This window comes from Epinephelus moara, chromosome 18 (genome assembly GCF_006386435.1).
Source record: "Epinephelus moara isolate mb chromosome 18, YSFRI_EMoa_1.0, whole genome shotgun sequence".
Classification (NCBI taxonomy): domain Eukaryota; kingdom Metazoa; phylum Chordata; class Actinopteri; order Perciformes; family Serranidae; genus Epinephelus; species Epinephelus moara.
The window spans coordinates 6917377-6937668 of record NC_065523.1 but is presented as its reverse complement, the minus strand read 5'-3'; the positions used below and the strand labels follow the sequence as shown (position 1 = coordinate 6937668).

Here is a 20292-nt window from a genome sequence, read left to right as displayed (position 1 = left end):
ACACACACACACACACACACACACACACACACACACACACACACACACACACACACACACACACACACACACACACTTCTTGCACCCTTGCTCAAACCCCACCAATCTTTGAACTCTGCTTTGATTTTAATCAAAACTTACGCATGTAAAGTTTCATGACTGCATCTTTTACTTTTGTGAGTCTATCACAGTGACAGAATCTGTCCACAGTCAAATTTAAACACAGAGCAATGTGCTCAAATAGTTATTTTGGTAGTTCCTGCTGCAGGTGTTTCCAAGACCCCATTTTGCCATGATGACACACACACACACTCAAAGATTCAAAAGGTGAAAACAACGCCGGCCCCACTGTGGCGGCTGGTCAACATGATCTGTTTACCGGCCTACAGTTTCCTACAGAAGTAACTAAATGCCTCAGACTACAAGACTTTCATATCTCATGTTACTGTGCTATACAGCTGATGCCAGACAATGTGTACTAACAACAAGATTACTGAGAAGTCACTGAGGGGCAGATTGCCTGTGTTCCATGTGCATTCTGTCCTAGACTCTGGCAAACAGAAGAGCAGGCCTAAAACAGCATGGGATGTATTTACACGATTGTGGTGCAGAAAAGAAACATGACTTAACTTCAATCTACTGAAATCCTAAAGGCATCAGACAGAGGGAGCACACCACAGAAATGTATAGAAACATAACAAAACGTTTTGTGTTTTCAGTGCTGCATCTGTGTGTGCATGCTATGGTGGAAAATCTGAGACGTATCTGAGGAAAGTTGATGTGCCAAATAAAAACTGTGGCGTTCAGAGGAAGGTTTAAAAAAAAAAAAAAAAAAAGACTTGAAGAGAGCGCTCCTGGGGGTGTTATAATGTGTGCAACTATAAACTCTTAAAATAACAAAAGAAACAGTATTATTAGTAATCAGTAACCATTAATTATCATTTCATTGTTTATTAACAGTAAAACAACTATCAATTAAAGTTTAACTATTCATTTACCATTTTTAATGATGGTTATTACAAAGTGTAACCCATGCATCTTATGTCACTCCATCTTCTTTATGTTTCCCATGAAGCTTGTTCAATGAGTCCCATTGCATTAATATCATTAGTGGCAGTGCATGTCTGCTGCCTCCAGTTTCCTGCGGCACTTTCATTGGTTACTCCTTTCAGAACTGCTTAAACCAGAGGACTCATCATGATGAGTCCTCTAGTTCCTCTAGTTTAACCCAGGCAGCTGCTTAGGACTCCTAACCGTTACCTGGTGAGCTTGAGGTCGCCCCTACTCTGCCATTTCTGTGGTAACATTGTAGCTTCCATAGCAAATAAAAAAATGGTAGGCTACGTTATTGATACAAAATCGATTGTTCTGTTGCTAAGTTTGATTTATATGTTGACTTACTTTTGATAAATGGTTGTAAATAGGGCTGGGCGTGTGGCCTCAGATAATATCGCAATATTTTTAGGCTATATCATGATTCACGATATACTCTGCAATATTTTGAAATATTAAGTACTGTAGACTACTAAAATACAAAATGATTTAATGAACTACAGTAACAATAAAGTTGACTGTTGATGTTTTTTGCAATGAACTGCAAACTGCAAACCCTCTGGTCAACAATTAGCTGTTAGCAGTTAGCACAGAGGTACACTGTTACCACTATGCTTTTAAACACGAGGACTTATTCACTGTGAGCTGGAAACGCACTAACAGCTCTCCAGTTCATATATTAATAGTATTTTCAAGTTGAACCAGTGCTCCATGGTAGCAAACTGTAACTAAATGCATTAATATCATTAGTGGCAGTGAATGTCTGCTGCCTCCAGTTTCCTGTGGCGTTTTCATTGGTTAGCCCCTTCAGAACTGCTTAAACTAGAAGACTCATCGTGATGAGCCAAGCGTGCGTTCAATTCAGACTCCTGTCTCAGATGTCAGATATGTTTTTGGGATTGTTGTTTGGTGAGTTTCATAAACAAACACATTGCCTCATAACAATATTTTACAATTTAACTTCTCAAACTCAGTTTAATTTGAGTTGCCTTTTCTGCCACACAAAAAAAACAGACAAAAGCAGAGAGCCCCTCTAAAACAGTTTGTTTCAAACTTCAGATACCTCGTCAGAATATTTACTTACTCTGATCATCAGGAGTTTGAGGCTCTCTCACTGATACGGTTGCTTTCATTGCAGTTTCCACGCTGTTTTTGCACATGCCAACATGGCCTGAACTGTGATTAATCATAACATAATAAAGTTTAAATCTGACTGTGTAGACCTGTAATTCCCTAAAATGAAACACTGAACAGTCTGATTCTTCAACACAGATGAGAGTTCAGTCCCATCACCGCAGTGTGACTGGCTCATGTGTTCCTCAGTTCGTGTTTGAATATAAATTAAATGTAATGCTCGTTATCAGGGTCTCTAGAAGGCGATAGGGGGTGAACCCACGCTGCTCGGGCTGCAGATGTTTGAGCCGTAGGAGCTCGGTGTCATTCCCATGATGCCCTCCGCTTTGGGCGTCTCCCCACTCAGAAAGTCATCCTCGTCCTCCCTCGAGCCCTGACACACACAGAATGAAACATGAAGATAAAACCCAAACCCATATCAAGGAATACACAGGATACAGTGACACTTGATGGCTAATTTCCATATTCTATCATTTTTACCCATAACACATACATTTCCATTTCATATTTTTATGTATTTTTCATTTCTCTGATGACATATATTTAACCTTAGCACAGAGGAAGGAGACTTAAAGGGACATTTAACCACTGACATATATTCTACAGGTCACAGGCAGGATGACTCAGCCTGGGGAAACAGCTGTTTGATGTCTTTTGTTGCTCTTTGTCTGAATAAAGTCACTAATGACATCAGTGACTACGATTCCTACGTTGGTTCCCCTGGTTCCAGAGTCTCCACTGTGTGAATGTGGCTGTTTCCCTGATTTATATCAGGTATATCATTATATCATTGTTTAGGTGAGGAAATGTCTTTGGGATTTGGACTGTTGATTAAACAAAACAAGACATCTAAATATGTCTGCTTGGGCTCTGTGAAACTGTGATGGGATGTTTTACTATTTTCTGATGTTTTTACAGACAAAGAGAAAGGAAACAAGGAAATAATTGATAATAAAATAGAACAGTTGCAGACCCAGTTCTTAAAAAAACTGCCAAGTCCTCCAACTTAATGGCAGTGTCATAGTAAATTGCTATAGAACTCCTTAAACAGGCTGATCCTTCTTCTGTCGTCTCACCTGCTGTCCTGTTTTGGTGGGAAGCAGCTCTGCATCTGATAGTTCCTCCCAGACCTGATACAGTGGCTCAATCAGCTTACCAGACCTGCACACCCACACAGACACAAACAGACACACACACACACACACACCTTTAAGACCCTGTTTGTTGCCTTTGGTTTACACAGTTTGAGTTTCCATTGTCTGACGTATGACGTTGTTTTCAGTTAATTCCACACAATCACCAAACATAGAGTCACACACCTCCTGTGCACCAAAGACACTCACAAAGTCTTCTAGGACAGTGGCTCTGAAATGGCGGCACACTGGTGTGCACTGGAGAATAATTAATTAATTATTAACTGAATGTATCAGTATGTTGTGTGCACCCATTTCCTAAAACGAAGTACAGCTAAAAGATAAGAGGCTAAAAAATATAATTTGATTTAATTTAAAAAACCTTCATGGTTTGCGCATGGGAATTATTACTGTGTGAGACACATCAAAAGCCCTGATTGGCAGCCAGTGTGAGGGATCATAACATTTATAAGGAGAAAGCCATGAATGGGACAATGGATCGCTTTATTGTACGAAGCTAATTACAACAAAGCAACAGTGTAGATGACCTACCACTGAAAGAAAAGAGAAAAAAAAAAGTCCCTGCAGGCAAACTGAACACTGTTCATTTACATCCACAAATGTGCTGGTTTTTGCCAATGATTGGCTCAGATTGTTATTCTAAGTGTCGAACAACATTATGGAAAAGATCCCGACAGAGGTCGACCTTATTAATAAAGAGTACGATCCTTTTTTGTTTAACCAGAAACAGCCACAAAATGGCTATCACCAAACAAACCAGGCTCCATTTAAATAAACATTCATTTAAGCGCATATAGAGCCAGCATATTTTCACATCTTACTGGGTGTATTAACAGTTTATTTCAACCAAACCGGAGTTGGTGATTGTTGTAACAGTGGAGACATGAACCAAGACAGGCTTTTTGAGTTTTATTTTGCTTCTGTCTACTTTGACTGAAGTGTCTCTTTTGATGATTAAATTACTCTTTGTTTTTTAAATGGAGTCTGGTGGGTTTGACAACAGTGATGATTTCGGGGCTGTTCCTGACTAAACAAAAAGGATTTTAGGCTTGAACAAAATGGTCGACATCAGTAAAGATTATTTCCATAATGTTGTTGTTGTTGTTGTTGTTACAGTTGAAGGCTGAATCCCAGCCTATTGAGCATCCCACTGAAAATATTAGAACAATTTGGAATATGGCACCCCTTCTACAGAATCCACTCACAACTTCTGACTCCTAAGAAATATAATTTCAGCAAAATTTCAACTCAGAGATTGCTGTGGGGAAGTCAGAGGACATACAAGACATAAAAGAATTATAGATTGACTGTCTTGCCCAAAAAGGTTACATTACAGAGAATAATGAGCCAGTGTACCTCTTGAGCAGGTAGGGGTCAAATGGGAAGAAGCTGTCCAGAGGGTTGGTGTTGGTGGTCACACTGTCCCCCCCTGCAGAACTGCGGACCACCGGCAGCATGTGGCGGTTGTTCCTCTCTATGATAGTGTAGCAGAACACCACCTGATACGTCCTGCAACAAAACAACAAGAGCTGCTGTGATGACCAGGAGGGAAACTTCAAACACCATTTAAACTATCGACTGTGGGGGCATGCTGATGCAGAGCTGTGGTTTATTCCACACTATGTGCCATTTCCAAATAACATTACATTTGGATTTAGGTACCTAAAAACACTGAGGCAGCCACATTAGCCCTTGTGTGTATTATTTAAAACCAAGTTGGCAGTGTGAAAAGCAACTAAGCACATTTAAGTTTAAGTCAAGTGCTTTATCTAATTACAATTTTTAGGTAATTGTACTTGGAGTATGTCCAATATATGCTACGTTATACTTCTATTCCAAAATTACAAAATTATTAAATGAACTACAGTTACAATAAAGTTAAATAAAGTGGCTACTGTAATAATAAAGCTTAATAATGTACTATTCTAATAAAGTTAAATAAATACTGTGATAATTAAGTATTGTTATAATTACATAAATCAAAGTGGAACCACTGCTGCTTTTTTTTTTGTTTTTTTGAAGCACCCAGCTTGTTTCGGGCCAGAAGAGTTGATGTTTTCTGCCAACAGTTAACTGTTAGCAGTTAGCAAACTGCCATTAACTTAAACCATTACCGCTACGTCTTTAAACATGAGAATTTATTCACTGTGAGCTGGAAACAAACAAACACCTCCCCAGTTCCTATATTAATAATATTTGCAAGTCACAGTGGTGCTCCATGGTTGCAAAATGCGACCTATTATCAGAGGATTACAAAAACGCTGCTCACACATTGAATTATCATCAATCTAATAACGTCTACTCACATAATAAAATAATAATCTATCAGTCACAGGGGCCATTTTCCTGTGGAACATGTACTTTTACTTTTGATACTTTAAGTACATTTTGCTGATAATGTTTGTGGTCAAGTAGTTTTACTCTGTGGTGTTGGTTCTTCTCCTACTACTGTAATTGAGACACATGAGAACATTCAGAAAAATACAACATTCCCAGCTGTAATAACTGTTTGGTTCTTAATCTATGCCGCATTTCCAGGACAGAAACTGGTAATCAAAGTTAGAGAGCACGGTTACTGTCAACTGTCAGCATGGATGAGCAGAGCCAATGAGAGAGCAGGGTCAGGGAGCGCACCTGGTGATGGCAGCAAACATGCTGGTGACTGACGGCAGGCAAACTTTGAGGGGATTCAGCTGACACATCACCACTCGCTCCAGGTTCAGACTCTGCAGATACTCCAGACCTGAAACAAACACACACATACACACAAAAAAAGACAGAGTGACTCTGGATTCATTCCACTCTTTCCTTGTTACAAAACTAGATGGTCTGATATTATTGTTCAGTGTGGATTTGCTGCCAATTTTGGGCTGTTGGTTGAAAAAAACCCAGCAATTTTAAAACATCACATGACTCGCAGTAACTTGTGATTTTATTTTGGAAAGTGTAATTTATTGAGTTTCATTTAAATTGTCAAACTGAACAAAAAAAGACCCTGAACATTTGAATTTTAAAGCTGTAAGCAGATTTGATGTATAATCAATTGACTTGATAAACCATAAACACTCTAATATGTATTACTTGCACTAAATCCTTAAACCATGGTGTTAATGGTTTTTCAGCAGTTTGTGTTTTATTTAAATCCTGGTTGTTAACGGGAACCTTGTCTTTTAAAAGTCAGGTTCATACACTGATGAGCTGTGTTTGCCCAGTGTAGTTTTACACATTTTAATAACAACCAGTGATGTCAAACGGCATGAAAGTATTCAGATGTGGTCCTGTCAGGATAGCAAAATGACTCTATAATGACTTCTATAAAGCTGCGTTTTGAATCAAAGTTTCCAGGACATTTAGTCCCAGAGTCAACATTTCAAGAAGCTGAAAGGTTCTTCAGCCCACTGTTATCTGCAGTTCCACAACGGTCTAAAAACCCGTGAAGATTGGGCAAATTAGTCTGCTGATGAAAGAGAAAGCAACATGACAGACAAGGGCTGCTGGTGGGCAGAGGTGAACTCGCTCAGTGCAGCCCCAAAGTCAGTTTGCCCACCTGTTTCATCTAAAAAAAATGAAAAATACACAACGACAACATTTACTGCTGCATATAATGCTGAAAGTTGGACGTAATGAATGAAATGCTGAGAAGGACATTGAAACTTTGAGCGTCTGTCTCCACAGTGGATCATGTGTTGAGTTTGATGGTCATTTATTTCTGCTTTAGACCTCTGTGAAACTACTACTATATCCTCTGTGAAACAATCAGAATTTTTTTTTATTTCTCTCATTAACCACCTTCCTCACAGCACTGCAGCACTGTCATCCTCTCTGAGCTCACTGGTGTGATGTCTGTTTTTCGCTTTCAGTTTTAAAATGAGTCAGGAAAACCACAGCAGAGCCTGCCTTTACATAAAAAAAGAGAAATGCTCTCCCCTCATCCTAAAGTGATCCTAAATTGATACTAGAGTACTTCCTTGTTTTATAAATGAAGCGGTACTTGACTTGAAGCAGGCTCACTGTGTGTTTGACCAATCAGTGACACGCCTCCCTGCAAACTCCATCCCAGAACTTCCTGTTCTTTCAGAAAGTACTAACCCTCCAATCAGAGACTTTTTGGGTGGTAAAAGAATGTTCCTGCAACTGAATTTAGACCCTGATCTCTGCAGTCAAAATGCAACAAGTTCCTCAAAAGGTTCCTAGGGAAAGTTTGTGCAGTTGAAAAAAAGATTAACATGTTTGAGTGTCAGGCGATGCTGACTGTTGATGTTGCTGCAGATCAGAGGCGTGTACCTTTCTTCATGCTGCCCTCCAGCATGGCTCTGTGTCTGAAGATAATGGTGTAGAAGACGGCCTGGCAGGCAGTGTAGAAGGGCCCATGCAGGCTGATGTCACAGCAGGCCTGTCTGCCACTGCTGTCCTGGCTGTCGATGTAGCGATGGATCCAGGAGAGCAGCAGGTCCAGACATGCCCGCACGGTGCTGCAGGAGGGAGGACCAAAGAGAGGATTAGAACAGCAGAATAAACATGGTCACAGAGGAATAAACTGCTCACTTTGGCTGCCTTTGTATTGTGTTCTCTTCAGCAGAATGAACTCACAGCACAGGGATGAACTTGGCTCTGGCCAGGAAGCTCCCCAGGTATCCAGCAGCAGCCTGGCGGAGGACAGCTGGCTGAGAGGGACTCTGCAGGATCTTCCACAGGTGATCCAGGAAGGCCTCAGCCAATGCCTGTGACACAGAGAATACAACACATACAGGACTCAAGACAGGCCTCATCTCACAAGGAGCATATTCACCAAAGAAAATGAGATAACTAAATCACACGTGATTTAAATCATAACCTTATCCTCAAAAAGCAACAAATCCAAAGCAGCATAGATGATTTAGAACAAGGCAGTTTACACTTGATGTTGGGTAAGTCAAACATACAGTGATTATTTGGATAGTGGTACATTTTGTATTGTAGAACTCACGAAGAAATTGGATGTGAGGTGACTGGCTGTATGAAGAGTGAAGCACTCTGACTGCCATACACACCAACATAAAACCATAAAACCAACAATCACACAGCACAGTCATCATTACATTTTTTCTCAAATTGGAGCAAAGAAAATGCCATTTTTTTAGCAGATATGCATGCTGTAGGAGAAAAAGATGGAATTTAATTTCAGTTGAACAAGGCATTCTTTGCTTTTTGGCCACTAGGGGGCACTAGAACCAGCTGTTACCAACACTGGACATAATATCACCTTACATAGTTGCTACAGGGTAGGGCTGGGCGATATGGACAAAAATTCATATCTCTGTATTTTCAGGCTGAATGGCAATACACGATATATATCTTGGGTTTCTGAGCTGCAACTTCACACAACTTCTAATACAGCCGACAGCGAACATGAAACAGAAAGTACAAACAGGACGCAGGAGAGAAACTAAACAACAAACCACAGAGATTCAGTTAGAAGCTACAAAAGTACTGAGAGCTGACAGATTAAACTGACAGAATAAACAGTAGCAGTACTGTGTCTCTCTTTGTGTGGCTGGAGAGTTTGCGAGTGAGTGAGTTGGGCGGAGCTGTGCGGAGAGTGTGAGAGAGGAGAGAAGCACACTGGTATGCCTTATATAATGCAACTTGACCCTGTATTGATATAAACGGTATTGTCTAAATCTAAATCTTGCCTGATAATATATTGATACATGGCACAGATGTTATATCACCCAGCCCTACTACGGGGTAACAATCTGGACCCTATTTTCCCATGTGTTTCTGTCTAAGTGACTAATGGGAACAACAGTTTTTGAAATTGGTCCAGTTTTGAGCAACACAGCCAGCAGTGCCAAAAAACAGGCTGCAGTGTAATCCCTCAGGGCAGTTGAGCACTGTCAATATATGTCCACATAAAGTGCATTTTTGCCACTGACAGGCTTGTTATTCTAAGTGGCTGACGACTGTCAAAAGGATCCCTACAGAGGGTGATGTCTTTGTTGAAGATTAAGATTCCTTATGTTTAACCAGAAACAGACCTGAAATCGCCATCATCAATCCCACCAGACTCCATTTTAAACTAGAATTAGCGCCACGGCTATCGCCAGCGTGGAGGCATTAAAACATTCATTTGAGCGTGTATACAGCCAGCATATTTTCACATCCAACTGGGTGACTTAAGGGTTTATTTCCAGAGTTGTGACTGTTGGAACAGTGGAAAGACAAACCAAGGTGGCTTTTGTGAGATTTGTTTTGTTTTTGTTGACTTTGAATGAAGTGTGTTTTACACTGATAAAATGATTGTTTATTTAAATGTGGGTTAAATTAAAGCAAGTGTCCCATACATTGTCCAATTCTGAAAAATCTGAGCTTGCTTTTTTTCTGTGTGCACAGGTTTCCAGGCTGTATAGCAAGATGAGCCTTCTGCAGCCAAAATGCTGTCAAAACTTTGATGTATAACTATCATCACAGCCTATGCAACCCCAAATCACAGCGGTGCCAGTTCACATGGGATTAACATTATCACACGACCACTGTGTTTGGCAAAATAGAACAACATTCATTCAGGGTTAAGTTTGTGTCCACCTTGTGAATGTAAATCCAACATTGATTTTAGCTCTATATTTGGTCACCAACTCCTGAATGAAATATCTGTCTCTTCAGCTGCTACATGCTCCATGATGTTCACCAGCTTGTCACTAACTGTGTCTGTCCCCTAACATCAGTATAACTAAGTATGTCTCTCACTGCTGGAGATAAGGTCGAAGGCTTAATATTACATTCTGCTTTCATTACACACACACACACACACACACACACACACACACACACACACACACACACACACACACACAAAGTGTGGAAAGTACTGACCACTCTGAAACTGCAGAGGTAAAAGAGTGTGTACTGGACGTGACAGGAAGCATGTGTTGGCAGAATGAGCTTGTCAAACACACTCAACAAATCTCTGTACAGATCCTTGGTCCGTTCCACATGAAGAGTGTCTGAGAGAGAGAAAACAGATGATGACACTACTTTATAACAAAAACATTCACCACACAAGGACACAAAGGCTGCTCAGTACAAAAAGTGCATCTGACAGTTCCTTGGATTCAAAACTGTGTTGTGTGAAATTCTTTCAAACTTATTCCACTCAGTCAGAGCCTCTATAAACTCTGCTGGTTATGCCAAAACACACCAGGCAGCGGTGAAGTGGGGCCTGCGGCAAACTGCCATGCAATGGCTATGGAAGGCTGCTGTGGCCGACTGATGGTGAAGTGTGGCCAAACTAAAAGTTAGTGATAGTTAAACTTTGAGCCTCAAATTACAGCCAGAGAATACCTGCAGCCAGTCAGCAAACAGAGTTGTTCTGTGACTCCTGTGACATGTTGACCGATGTTACAAAGAATTCTTTCCCACCTAAAACACATGAATATGCCTCCCAGCTGCTCAAAAAAGGAAGTAATGCGGCAAGCTGCACTTTGCTGCTGCTTAGTGTGTTTTTGGGGTTATTGGTCATTCTTGTTATGAGAAATATGGGCGCAACTCTGGTCTTCAGTGTTAAAGCTGTGTTAATTCAGCTACCATTGACATGGCAGACGTCCTTGATGTAAGCCATCAGAATAGCCATGAGAGTGTCCAGCCTTTCAGCCACTGGGTGGGCCATCACAGCCGTCCTGGAGGGCTGATCTGCTGACATGTCCTCATCCTGAAACAGACACACACACACAGGCTGTCAAGGCCTTTCTACACTGGTCAGTCACCTTTCTTCACGTTGTCAGTTTTTTTTTTAACTTCTGTAATATACTAATGGCATTAATTAGACATTCCTGCAGACATTTTATCTATTTTGAACACCCTGCTTACATGCTAGAATTCGTTATTTGATTTATTGTCATACAATTTATTCTAATTCAACAACAATCATTTCCAGTGGTGTCACTGCCAGATCATTCTGCTTGATACAGCAACCCTTACAATTCTTTACCAAACTCATCTCTAATCCCCTTTGAGCACTACACCTCAGCAAACACTTTAAGAGACATTGTTTTTTTGAGCTCTTGCACTTGAAGCAGCAGGTCTGCTCATGAGTCTGAACTGTCAAACATGGGGGTGGCTCAATCATACTTTAGGCTTGTGTTGCAGCCAGTGAAGAAAATTTTGACCAGGGGTGCCCAAACCTTTGCATGCCACTGTATATTGTACTGTGCGCATGAGTAGGTTTACATGTGTGCATGGGAGTTGTGTGTGTAAGGATATGGGAGGAAAAGAGACATATCTGTGTCTAATAAGACAATAATTGTCCATGTTTTATTATATTGCAAATTAATCAAATTTCAGATTCTTCTAATGTCAGTGGTTTGGTTTTGATCACTGTGAATTAAAGATGGAAGGACTGTTTCTACCTGGGATGCCAGTGCCTTGGAGATGATTTTTTTTGTCAGTATTGACTCACTTTGTACGCTGTAATTAGAGGAAGAGTTGGGTCCTCGTAAGGTTTTACAAAAGTTTTATTCTAGCAGTGCTAGTCTGAAGGGGGATTGTTGTTTGTCCTTAAAAAAAAGTTTTTTACTGCTGGAAAGATGGTCTTTTTATAAAACTGGGCTGTCTGTGCAGTAGAAGACACAAATACTTTGGAAATCGTACAACTACCAGAATCCACTGCGCTACATTGGACCCATTAACATTCCCACTGGTGATGTAATGCGAGTTGCTTATTCAAAAACAAACGATCTCATTTTACAGTTAACGGTAAGCTAAAAATGTTTATGAAAACATCTGAGGAGAAAAGCAGGCAACGCAGTAACAAAATCTTGGTTTATATTTGATCAGCACTGCCTAGTTTTACCACTTTATCTCAGTTTTTTCAGCCTCTGTTTTTACAGTACTAGAAACAGAATGGCGCCCACTTCCTGTTCACAAACTCCTGTATTACAGCTGCAGCTCTCTCTCTCTCATGCTGCCTGTATAGTCTCCGTGTCAATGGTGGTGGGCATAGAAAATAAGGAAGTACAATCTGTAGTATGGGCAACAGCATGAAGGCCAGTGAAAATCCACAGCATTTTGCTGGCCAGTGAGCAGGGAAATCAGGGCTCTGGAAAGACAGTGGGACGTTTAACACAATTCACTTCAAGATACTACCCACATTGTTATGACACAAAGCTGGTTAAAAATCTGCAGAGCATCCCTTTAATTTCCATGACCACTCTAAGGACAGCAGGCTCAGTGTCTGTCAGAAGTGTTTAAGGAGTATCACGTGTGGTCAAGGTGCTTTATAGTTAGGCATTAGTGTAAAAGCACAGAAACTACTGAATAGTTGTTGGGTGAAGCTTATTTTCTGAGGGGAATATAGATTACTATACTAAAAGACGCAAAAAGGCTAATTTACGGCTTGAGGTGATGGTGTATGTCTCCCTGCTGATTTCCCTAATTGTTCTTGTGAATGATTTCTGATCTATTGCGTTAACTTTGATTGCCAAAAATTTGCCAAATGTTGGACACATTTTTATTCACTTGTAATGTGAGGATTTATGTTTCATTCCGTGACAGTTCTTTGGGGCTTTTTGCAGGGTTATCTATTGGTTCTTTAAATCTGACTTTTAAGTTATGCAGTTTTTGTTCTTGTTGTTGTTACTGCCATACATAAGACATTTCAAAAACTCAAATTTGTTATTACTCACTTTATAAGAAACGTTTCAACATTTTCAACAATAAGCATACTTTCATTATTTATTTATTGTCATTCAGTTTCTTCTTTTACATCTGCTTAACACTTTCCTGGGGTGAAACAGCCAGATGCATAATGCTTTATACCAACCAATTTTTCTATTCTAAAAGTGAGCATTTCAAACTGAGTTCCCCCAAATCCCAAAAGCACCATCAAACAGTTGCTGGATGTTACCATGTCAAAGAGTCCTTCCTCTGTCTGCTGGTTCTGCACTCCGTTCTCTTCTGCCTCCTCAATGTCTGAGCGCGATGCACTCACCTAAAATACACCACACACACACACACAGTTACAGACAGCAGGAGACGCACTAACAGCACTATTTTCACAGTCAGAATCAGTTGTATTGCCAGGCACAACAGAAAACATCTTTAATCCTGGAAATGCTTCTGACACGTCTTTTTGCTACAAATAACCTAAAGATCTGCGACAACCTCACCGCAGACAAACATTTCCTGTTTTTCTATCTCTATATTCTAGTGTCACCGGGTGTCCTGCCTCCTCAGAGACCATATCCACCTTCCACCGAGTCAGGGAAATGTACCCTGTAAAACTCTTTGGATCACTTGTGTTATTTTGGAGTTTAACTACTTACATCCAGTTTGAGCATCTTTCCAATGATCACCTCCAGAATGTCTCGTTGGATTGATGGTATGTACGTGGTGACCCTCAGGAGGTTGTGGACGTAACACTCCTGTAGAGAGCAACAAACCATCATTCAACAAAACACTACTGTGTAGCTGTAACAGAATTTACTGTTTACATCTTATTCTAAATCCTAACTGTGTCCGAACCAGTATACATTCATTCACTAATTGTTACTGTTTGAGGCAGCTGACAAATTACACCCAATCATAATCAGCCCCTGTCAAGCTTGGCAGACCTGTATTACATGACGCATCATTCAGTTGTCTCTTACCAGTGTTCTGGAGGATTTCTGTACAAAGGGGAAGTTCTCTTGCAGAATGGGCATCAGAAAGCGACTCGTGCTGAAAGAAGAGGACAAACCAGTACAATACAGACCAAGAGGAAAATAGGTTTGTGAAGATCATGCTGTCTATGCATAATAAAGTATGCTTGAACTTTATTTATAAATATGCATAGTTTGACAGTATTTTCAGAAACAATGGGAACATTTACATGCACACTAAAATTTCACTATTGTTCCAAATATGCCAAACTTCTCAATTTGACATAAATTATGTGATTAAATATTCTGTTGAAATATTCCAAATTCAGCCTTATTCCAAATGTATTATATTCTGATTAAGACATGTGAGATATGCTGATATTAGTTGGCTTTCAATAGCATTTGGACAAGTACACAGCAGTTTGAAATATACATCTCCATTGTTTTTGTTTTTTTTGTTTGTTTGCAACACAGTTATAACTGAGCTTAATTTGATAATTTTGTTAAACGATATTGTTGCTAAACCATGCTTTATGGCTGTTGGGAGAAGTTTGCCTTCAGGGTTTTAAGCCAGACAGACCTGAAGTTTTAGGAAAAAGATGATGGCTTGGAAAGCCCTGAAGGTTAACTTTTCCCATGTGCTGTGTTATGTGTGTTAGTGATGTAAGTTTAAAGTAAACTTGACTGCACTAAGGCAGTTACTATTATTTACATCATTTATATGTTGTTTTTATCTTATATGGCCAAAAGTTAAAAAGAAAGGGGTGGCAGCGTCTTCTGTAACAGACTGTGTTAAATTGGGATATAATATCGTCTCATATTGATCGCAGGCCCCAAAATCGCATTAAATCGTAATCTTATCGAGGCAGACTTTGTAATATCGACAAATATTGTTGTCCAAAGAATCAATATAATATCGTATCGTGATGAAACTGGTGATTTACACCCCTACTGTCAAATTACCTTCAGTCTTTACGAAATCTAAATAAGTGGTGTATTAACTAAGACTACAGATGTAAATGAGCCTGATCGTAGTTCATCTGATTTGCATGAAGTCATCACCGCGAAAGTAGGGGTGCTGAGGGTGCTGCAGCACCCACTGTTTTTGGGGTGACAGCAGTCGTGATGGTATTCTGAATGAATTTATTCTCCTTACAACCTCCTTAAGGAGAGGAGACTGATTCTTAGGGGAGATAACTGGCTAACAATTAAAATTGTGGTCATTTAACAGCGCCCCTGCACATGGAGATTTACTCTGATTTTGCTGTGACAAATTGTTTACTGTTGCCATGGAGTTTAGCACCAAAGACAGTATATAAGCACTTTGCGGTCAAGCCACACCAGTATATTTTTAAAAAGTTGTTAGTTAAACATTTACATGCACACGCATAACATCATTTCTGCCAGTTAATCCACTTAAGGTTCTATCCAGGTATAGAACCTGTTCTGTACATGGTCCCTGTCAACTAAACTAATAAACTAAACTAAACTAAATTATCAACTGTTATAAATAATTCAGTCTAGTTTATTTCAGTTTCTGCCTGTAGAAAAGTATGAGACCAAATCTTAACTGTTGGTGGGTAAAAACACTTAACCTAGAACAAGAAGACAAACAGGTTGAATACTAAAAGACTTACGATGGAACGTATCTGGTGATGAGCTGCAATGCCTGGTGACACTGATCAAAGTTTCTGGGGAGGTCTTAACAAATCAAAGCAACAGCAGAGAGTTTGTATTTAACATTCGTCATTAAATCATTTGTATTTAACCAGAGAATTTGCAGATGAAGACATAAGTCATTTTCTAACGCTGCCCTGCTTCCCATTCACACTTCTGCCTGCCCTTTCCTCGTCACCTGCCAAACCTTAGCAGGCAGCAAAACCCGCCATGGCAGTGGAAACTCACGCTGTTAAAGGATGCTTATTGTGGATCAATAAACAATTCAATTCAATTCAAAGGGGCAGGGGCATAAAAAAGGGGCACCAGCTGCATATGGTTGCGTACCAACACGCAGAAAGTTTTCTGGCATGTAGGGCATCCTGTATGGCATCATGTTTCTTAATTTTATGTGTACCCTAGAGACCACTTCATCATGCTTTCTCTACTGGAAGGGCACCCTAGAGAACATTTTATTGTGTTTTCTCCAGTTAAGGGCTCCCCTAGAAGACACTTCATCATGTTTTCTCCATTGGAGGGGCACCGTAGAGCATCACATCATTTTTTCCCCTCACTGAAAGGGGCACCCTAGAGGGTAACTGATCATGTTTTATCTTCCATAGGGGCATCAAAGAGGGCACTTTTGCTGCATCTTTTTTTCAAACATGAGGGCACCTAGGGCCCCTGCCTCCCCCCACCTCCCTGAGTCCACCAGAGCACAATGGTCAGATATAAAACATGCTCAACGTCCTGAACCACAGTGGGTTTCTGATGTTTGAAACAAATGTTTAACATATTGAAGTTTCACTTGAAACAAGAGGAGGACACTTACTTTCATCTTCGTCATCTGAATCAGAGATATCAACCCCTCCTTCACAGATGGTCACTCTCTCTGAAAACAAGGACACAAATATTTTTCCATGAGTCACTTCATATTTTTCTAGAAGGCGTAGACCTTTTCAGTCACCCCTCCCCATCAGCTCCACTAAATCTGTGCTACATTTATGCTCTTATATTTTACAAGTACTGGTTGTGCTTTTTGTTACTGTTGTTGGACAGTGATGGCATATGGCTATGGGTTACTCTTTTGGATGTGAAAGTCAACTCACCACTCTGCTCCAACATAATGTGCTATCTAGCCTGTTGGGGTTTTCAAATGTAAACATCAGAGTAAACGTCGAGGAAAGGTGGAGATGATGGGCACCAGCTATGATCCTGACTACAGGGACAAGCAGGACCATCTCTGCGTCCATCTCCTTATCCATGGATGACTTATACACCGGCTGCAGTCCCAGCCACATGGATCCTCTCTGCCAAGTTACTAAATCCCAGGATACCAGACAGCACAATCAAACAGGGTGACTTTTTCTGCTACATTTTGATCTAACAGAGGAGAGGACTCTGCTAAGAATAAAGGGAAAGGTGTGTGCTTTATGGGGAGTAAGGGCTGGTGTGATGGTAGGAATACTGAAATGCTGTCCCAATCTGGAGTGGTTAACAGTCAGATGCAGATTATACTATCTACCACAGGAATTTACATCAGTCACTGTAATGGCGGTCTGCATTTTGCCACAGGCGAGTACAGAAGCTGCCCCGTAGTATCTTTGCAAAGACCTGAAGTGCTCACAAACCGGTAATTCCTGACACTGCGTTCATGTTCGTGAAGACTTCCATCAGGCTAACCTCAGGAAGGTTATGCCTGACTTCCATCAACATAGTGACTGTGCCAAAAGGGGAATAAACACTGTGATCACTGCTTTACTCCACAAAGCGGAATTACTACCCGCGTTCGGAAAAAGCATCCATGCAGCCATTTTATTGTGGTCAAAAATCTACAGTGCACACTCTCACTGACATAAAAGGTCAGACCACCTGGAGCACATTCAAGGCCATCGCTGTTGTCGTCCCTAAGTCTGTTGTAGATTTAATTTGTAACACAACAAAAACAATAGTACCCATAACTACAGTTAAACCATTCCCCAATCAGAAACCATGGATTACCAGAACCATCTAGGATGCCATAAAAACCTCACGGCAGCTCGTCTGGAAACACGAACAATTATAAGGCTGCAGCCTACAATGTAAGAGGAGCAGTAAAGGACACAAGAAGAGACTAAACTACAATGTAAAAATTGAAGAAAATGATAGGATCACATTTCACTGGAATTATACCGTACATGATTTATTTGACAAATAAATTGACTGATTGATTGATTAATGGTTAATACAGTAAATACATTCAATGGCCTCTTTTCACCCTTTGCCTTCAGATGAAAATTTACACCAAACTGAAAAGATAAAGTGATGACAGTCAGGCTGCAGACTAGTAGTGTTAAGATAACCAACATTCCTTAACTTCTTTGACACCACTGGGAGAGCTTAAATTCCATATTTTAGTGTATAAACTTTGGATTGTTTTACCACCAGTCAGGGGGACCTACTGGGAGTGAAGTGGGAGACCACCATCTTGAGGCAGGCACACAGGTAAACAGTCTGTGCTGAGACCAGATTACTGAGGAAGGCCATGTACTCCTCCACCACAGCATGGCTCCGGCCAACCCATGGAAGCCTCTAGAAAAACACAAAAGAAACCAGAGAAAAGTTTTAGCAATTAATCAATATTTTAAACAGTTGCTCATTTATTTTCTAGGAACTAAGACAAGCTTCAGTGCGTGTTAACCAACTACTTATTTCAGTTTAGGGATGCATGATGATATTAGCTGTCATCAGTATTCATCAGTGTGTGGCCTTCATTGCTGTGCACAATGCATTAACCTCCAATTCAGACAGAAATCACACTTCTTTGCTTGTTGTGCAACTTGTAAAATGAGCCAAATTGGCACTGGTTGTGGCTGTAGTCTGGATCATCTCAGGCATAGCATCATCCATGTCTGTTAAAGTAGAGATGAATTTTACAGTTTAATCTGAAAATCCATCCAATCATTTTCAACCACTTACCCGAAGTTGGGTCTGCCCCAGGGCCTCCTACAAGTTGGCCGTGCCCACAATACCCCTAACAGGAGGCATCCTGATTAGATGCCCGAACCACCTCAGCTGACCCTTTCTGACACGATGGAGCAGCGGCTCTACTACAAGCTCCTTACCCTATCTCTATGGCTGAGCCCAGCCATTCTTCTGAGGAAATTAATTTCGGCCGCTTGAATCCACGACCTCATTCTTTCAGTCATTACCCATAGCTCATGACTATAGTAGAGACGTAAATGGACTGGTAAATCAGAAGCTTTGCCTTCCAGTTCAGCCTTCCTGCATCACTGCAGACACCACGCCAGGTTGAAATAGTTTTCTTATTTTGCCTGGTGAATGTGTACATTCAGAAAACCATTGTATGTTACATCTACATCTGCTAGTGGGCCATCATGATAAGAGTAAGCAAAATATGTCAGTTCCACTACAGGTGAGACTTTAATGTTCTCTGCAATTAATATGTGCATCTATCAGCGTTGGCAATCGGCCAAACTGAGTTGAAAAATATCGGAATGTGGGATATCAGCAAAAATCCTGTATCGTGCATCCCTATTTCAGTTCTGTGTCCACCCCCACAGTTGAATATGATGAGCTACAACAAGCATTCTTCACCCTCAGCCTCTTGTCTTGCCACACTCACCAAGATAGTATAGATGAGCTGTTCATGGTCCTTGGTTAGCTGAGTCACACAACTCCGAAACTCTTGTAGCCAGTTGATGATCTGAGCATCCTGTCAGAGGAGAGAGAGCTCAGTAAGGAACAAACCCACGTGCCAAGGCTCACTGTTATTACACAGATCCCAGGTCAGGTCAGCTCAAACACACCAAGGCTTTACCTTTATCTCAGGATCAGCCAGCTGATGTTTCAGCAGTTCATAGTCACTTGAGTCTCCCTTCAAACAAGGACAGAAACAGCAAATCATTCACAGAAAGCAAACAGTTCATGTTTTACTGTAAATGTAACTTCAGCAACAAAGAGCTTTCATTCATCATTAACAGCACCCGGAAACGTCAGTGTTAAAAGATTAACATCACCGGGCTGCACTTCAACACAGTCTCAACTTTCATTTAACTAACGTTAAATCAGTAAATACAGGCAGAGATGACGTAGTTACTCACCTGCTTATGTTTAGCTAACGTTTCGGCGACACTGCCTCCAAATCTGACAGTCTTCACAGGAGGAGTGTTCAAAAAGTCCCGACCGTCTATCTCCATACTTCAGTAATGCTTGTTTTTGCTACGCTAACGTTAGCTTTCCTCACGACACAGGCTCCGGCTGAAGAACAAAGACAAGCTGGTTACATTTTAAATCGTTAAGGTCATCAGCAGTCGAAAGTTTAAGGACAATGTTAAGGATTTTTAGAGAGTTACTGCACTGTTTTGAAAATATATCTCTAAATGTGCCGTATACAGGCGCATGTGCTCACAAGAGGAAGAGAACCGCTTGTTTACGGAAGTGAATACAGGACACCGGTGCGACATTCAAAGTCTTCCCATAAGCTTGACTCATAGGGTCAAGGTTCCGGTTGGCCATTGTTGTTTTGTTTTTTTATTTATTATTTTGAAAAAGGTAACATAAAGGGAAATTAGAAAAATGTCGGAGGTCAATGTAAAAGTATACACAACAATAGATATATGTTAAAGGGGAACACCACCTAAATTAGGAATTCCAATATGTTATTTCCATGGCCTCAGGAA

The 20292-nt window shown here is 40.6% G+C and overlaps 1 protein-coding gene across 1 annotated transcript; it reads right to left on the bottom strand.

Moving 5' to 3' along the window:
- Nucleotides 1-1380: 1380 nt before the first annotated feature.
- On the bottom strand, nt 1381-20052 carry rrn3 (RRN3 homolog, RNA polymerase I transcription factor). The gene is made up of 17 exons (XM_050069655.1): nt 19714-20052; nt 19431-19487; nt 19236-19325; nt 18052-18181; nt 16443-16502; nt 15592-15655; nt 13964-14033; nt 13640-13738; nt 13222-13305; nt 10905-11028; nt 10194-10324; nt 7932-8062; nt 7626-7813; nt 5976-6084; nt 4698-4850; nt 3264-3348; nt 1381-2560 (listed from the first exon to the last, which is right to left on the bottom strand). Exons 1-17 carry the CDS (start codon nt 19807-19809, stop codon nt 2423-2425), a joined length of 1809 nt encoding a protein of 602 aa, XP_049925612.1. The 5' UTR covers nt 19810-20052; the 3' UTR covers nt 1381-2422.
- Between the last annotated feature and the right edge of the window lie 240 nt (nt 20053-20292).

What these genes read in the sequence shown, in the direction of transcription:
- rrn3 (XM_050069655.1), bottom strand. Translation starts at nt 19,809, where the DNA reads ATGGAGATAGACGGTCGGGACTTTTTGAACACTCCTCCTGTGAAGACT. An exon ending in GGTCTCCCACTTCACTCCCA is followed by an intron (nt 16,503 to 18,051) that starts GTAGGTCCCCCT and finishes CCTTGTTTTCAG; the next exon opens with AGAGAGTGACCATCTGTGAA. An exon ending in GGAGGGCAGCATGAAGAAAG is followed by an intron (nt 6,085 to 7,625) that starts GTACACGCCTCT and finishes TGTTTGTTTCAG; the next exon opens with GTCTGGAGTATCTGCAGAGT.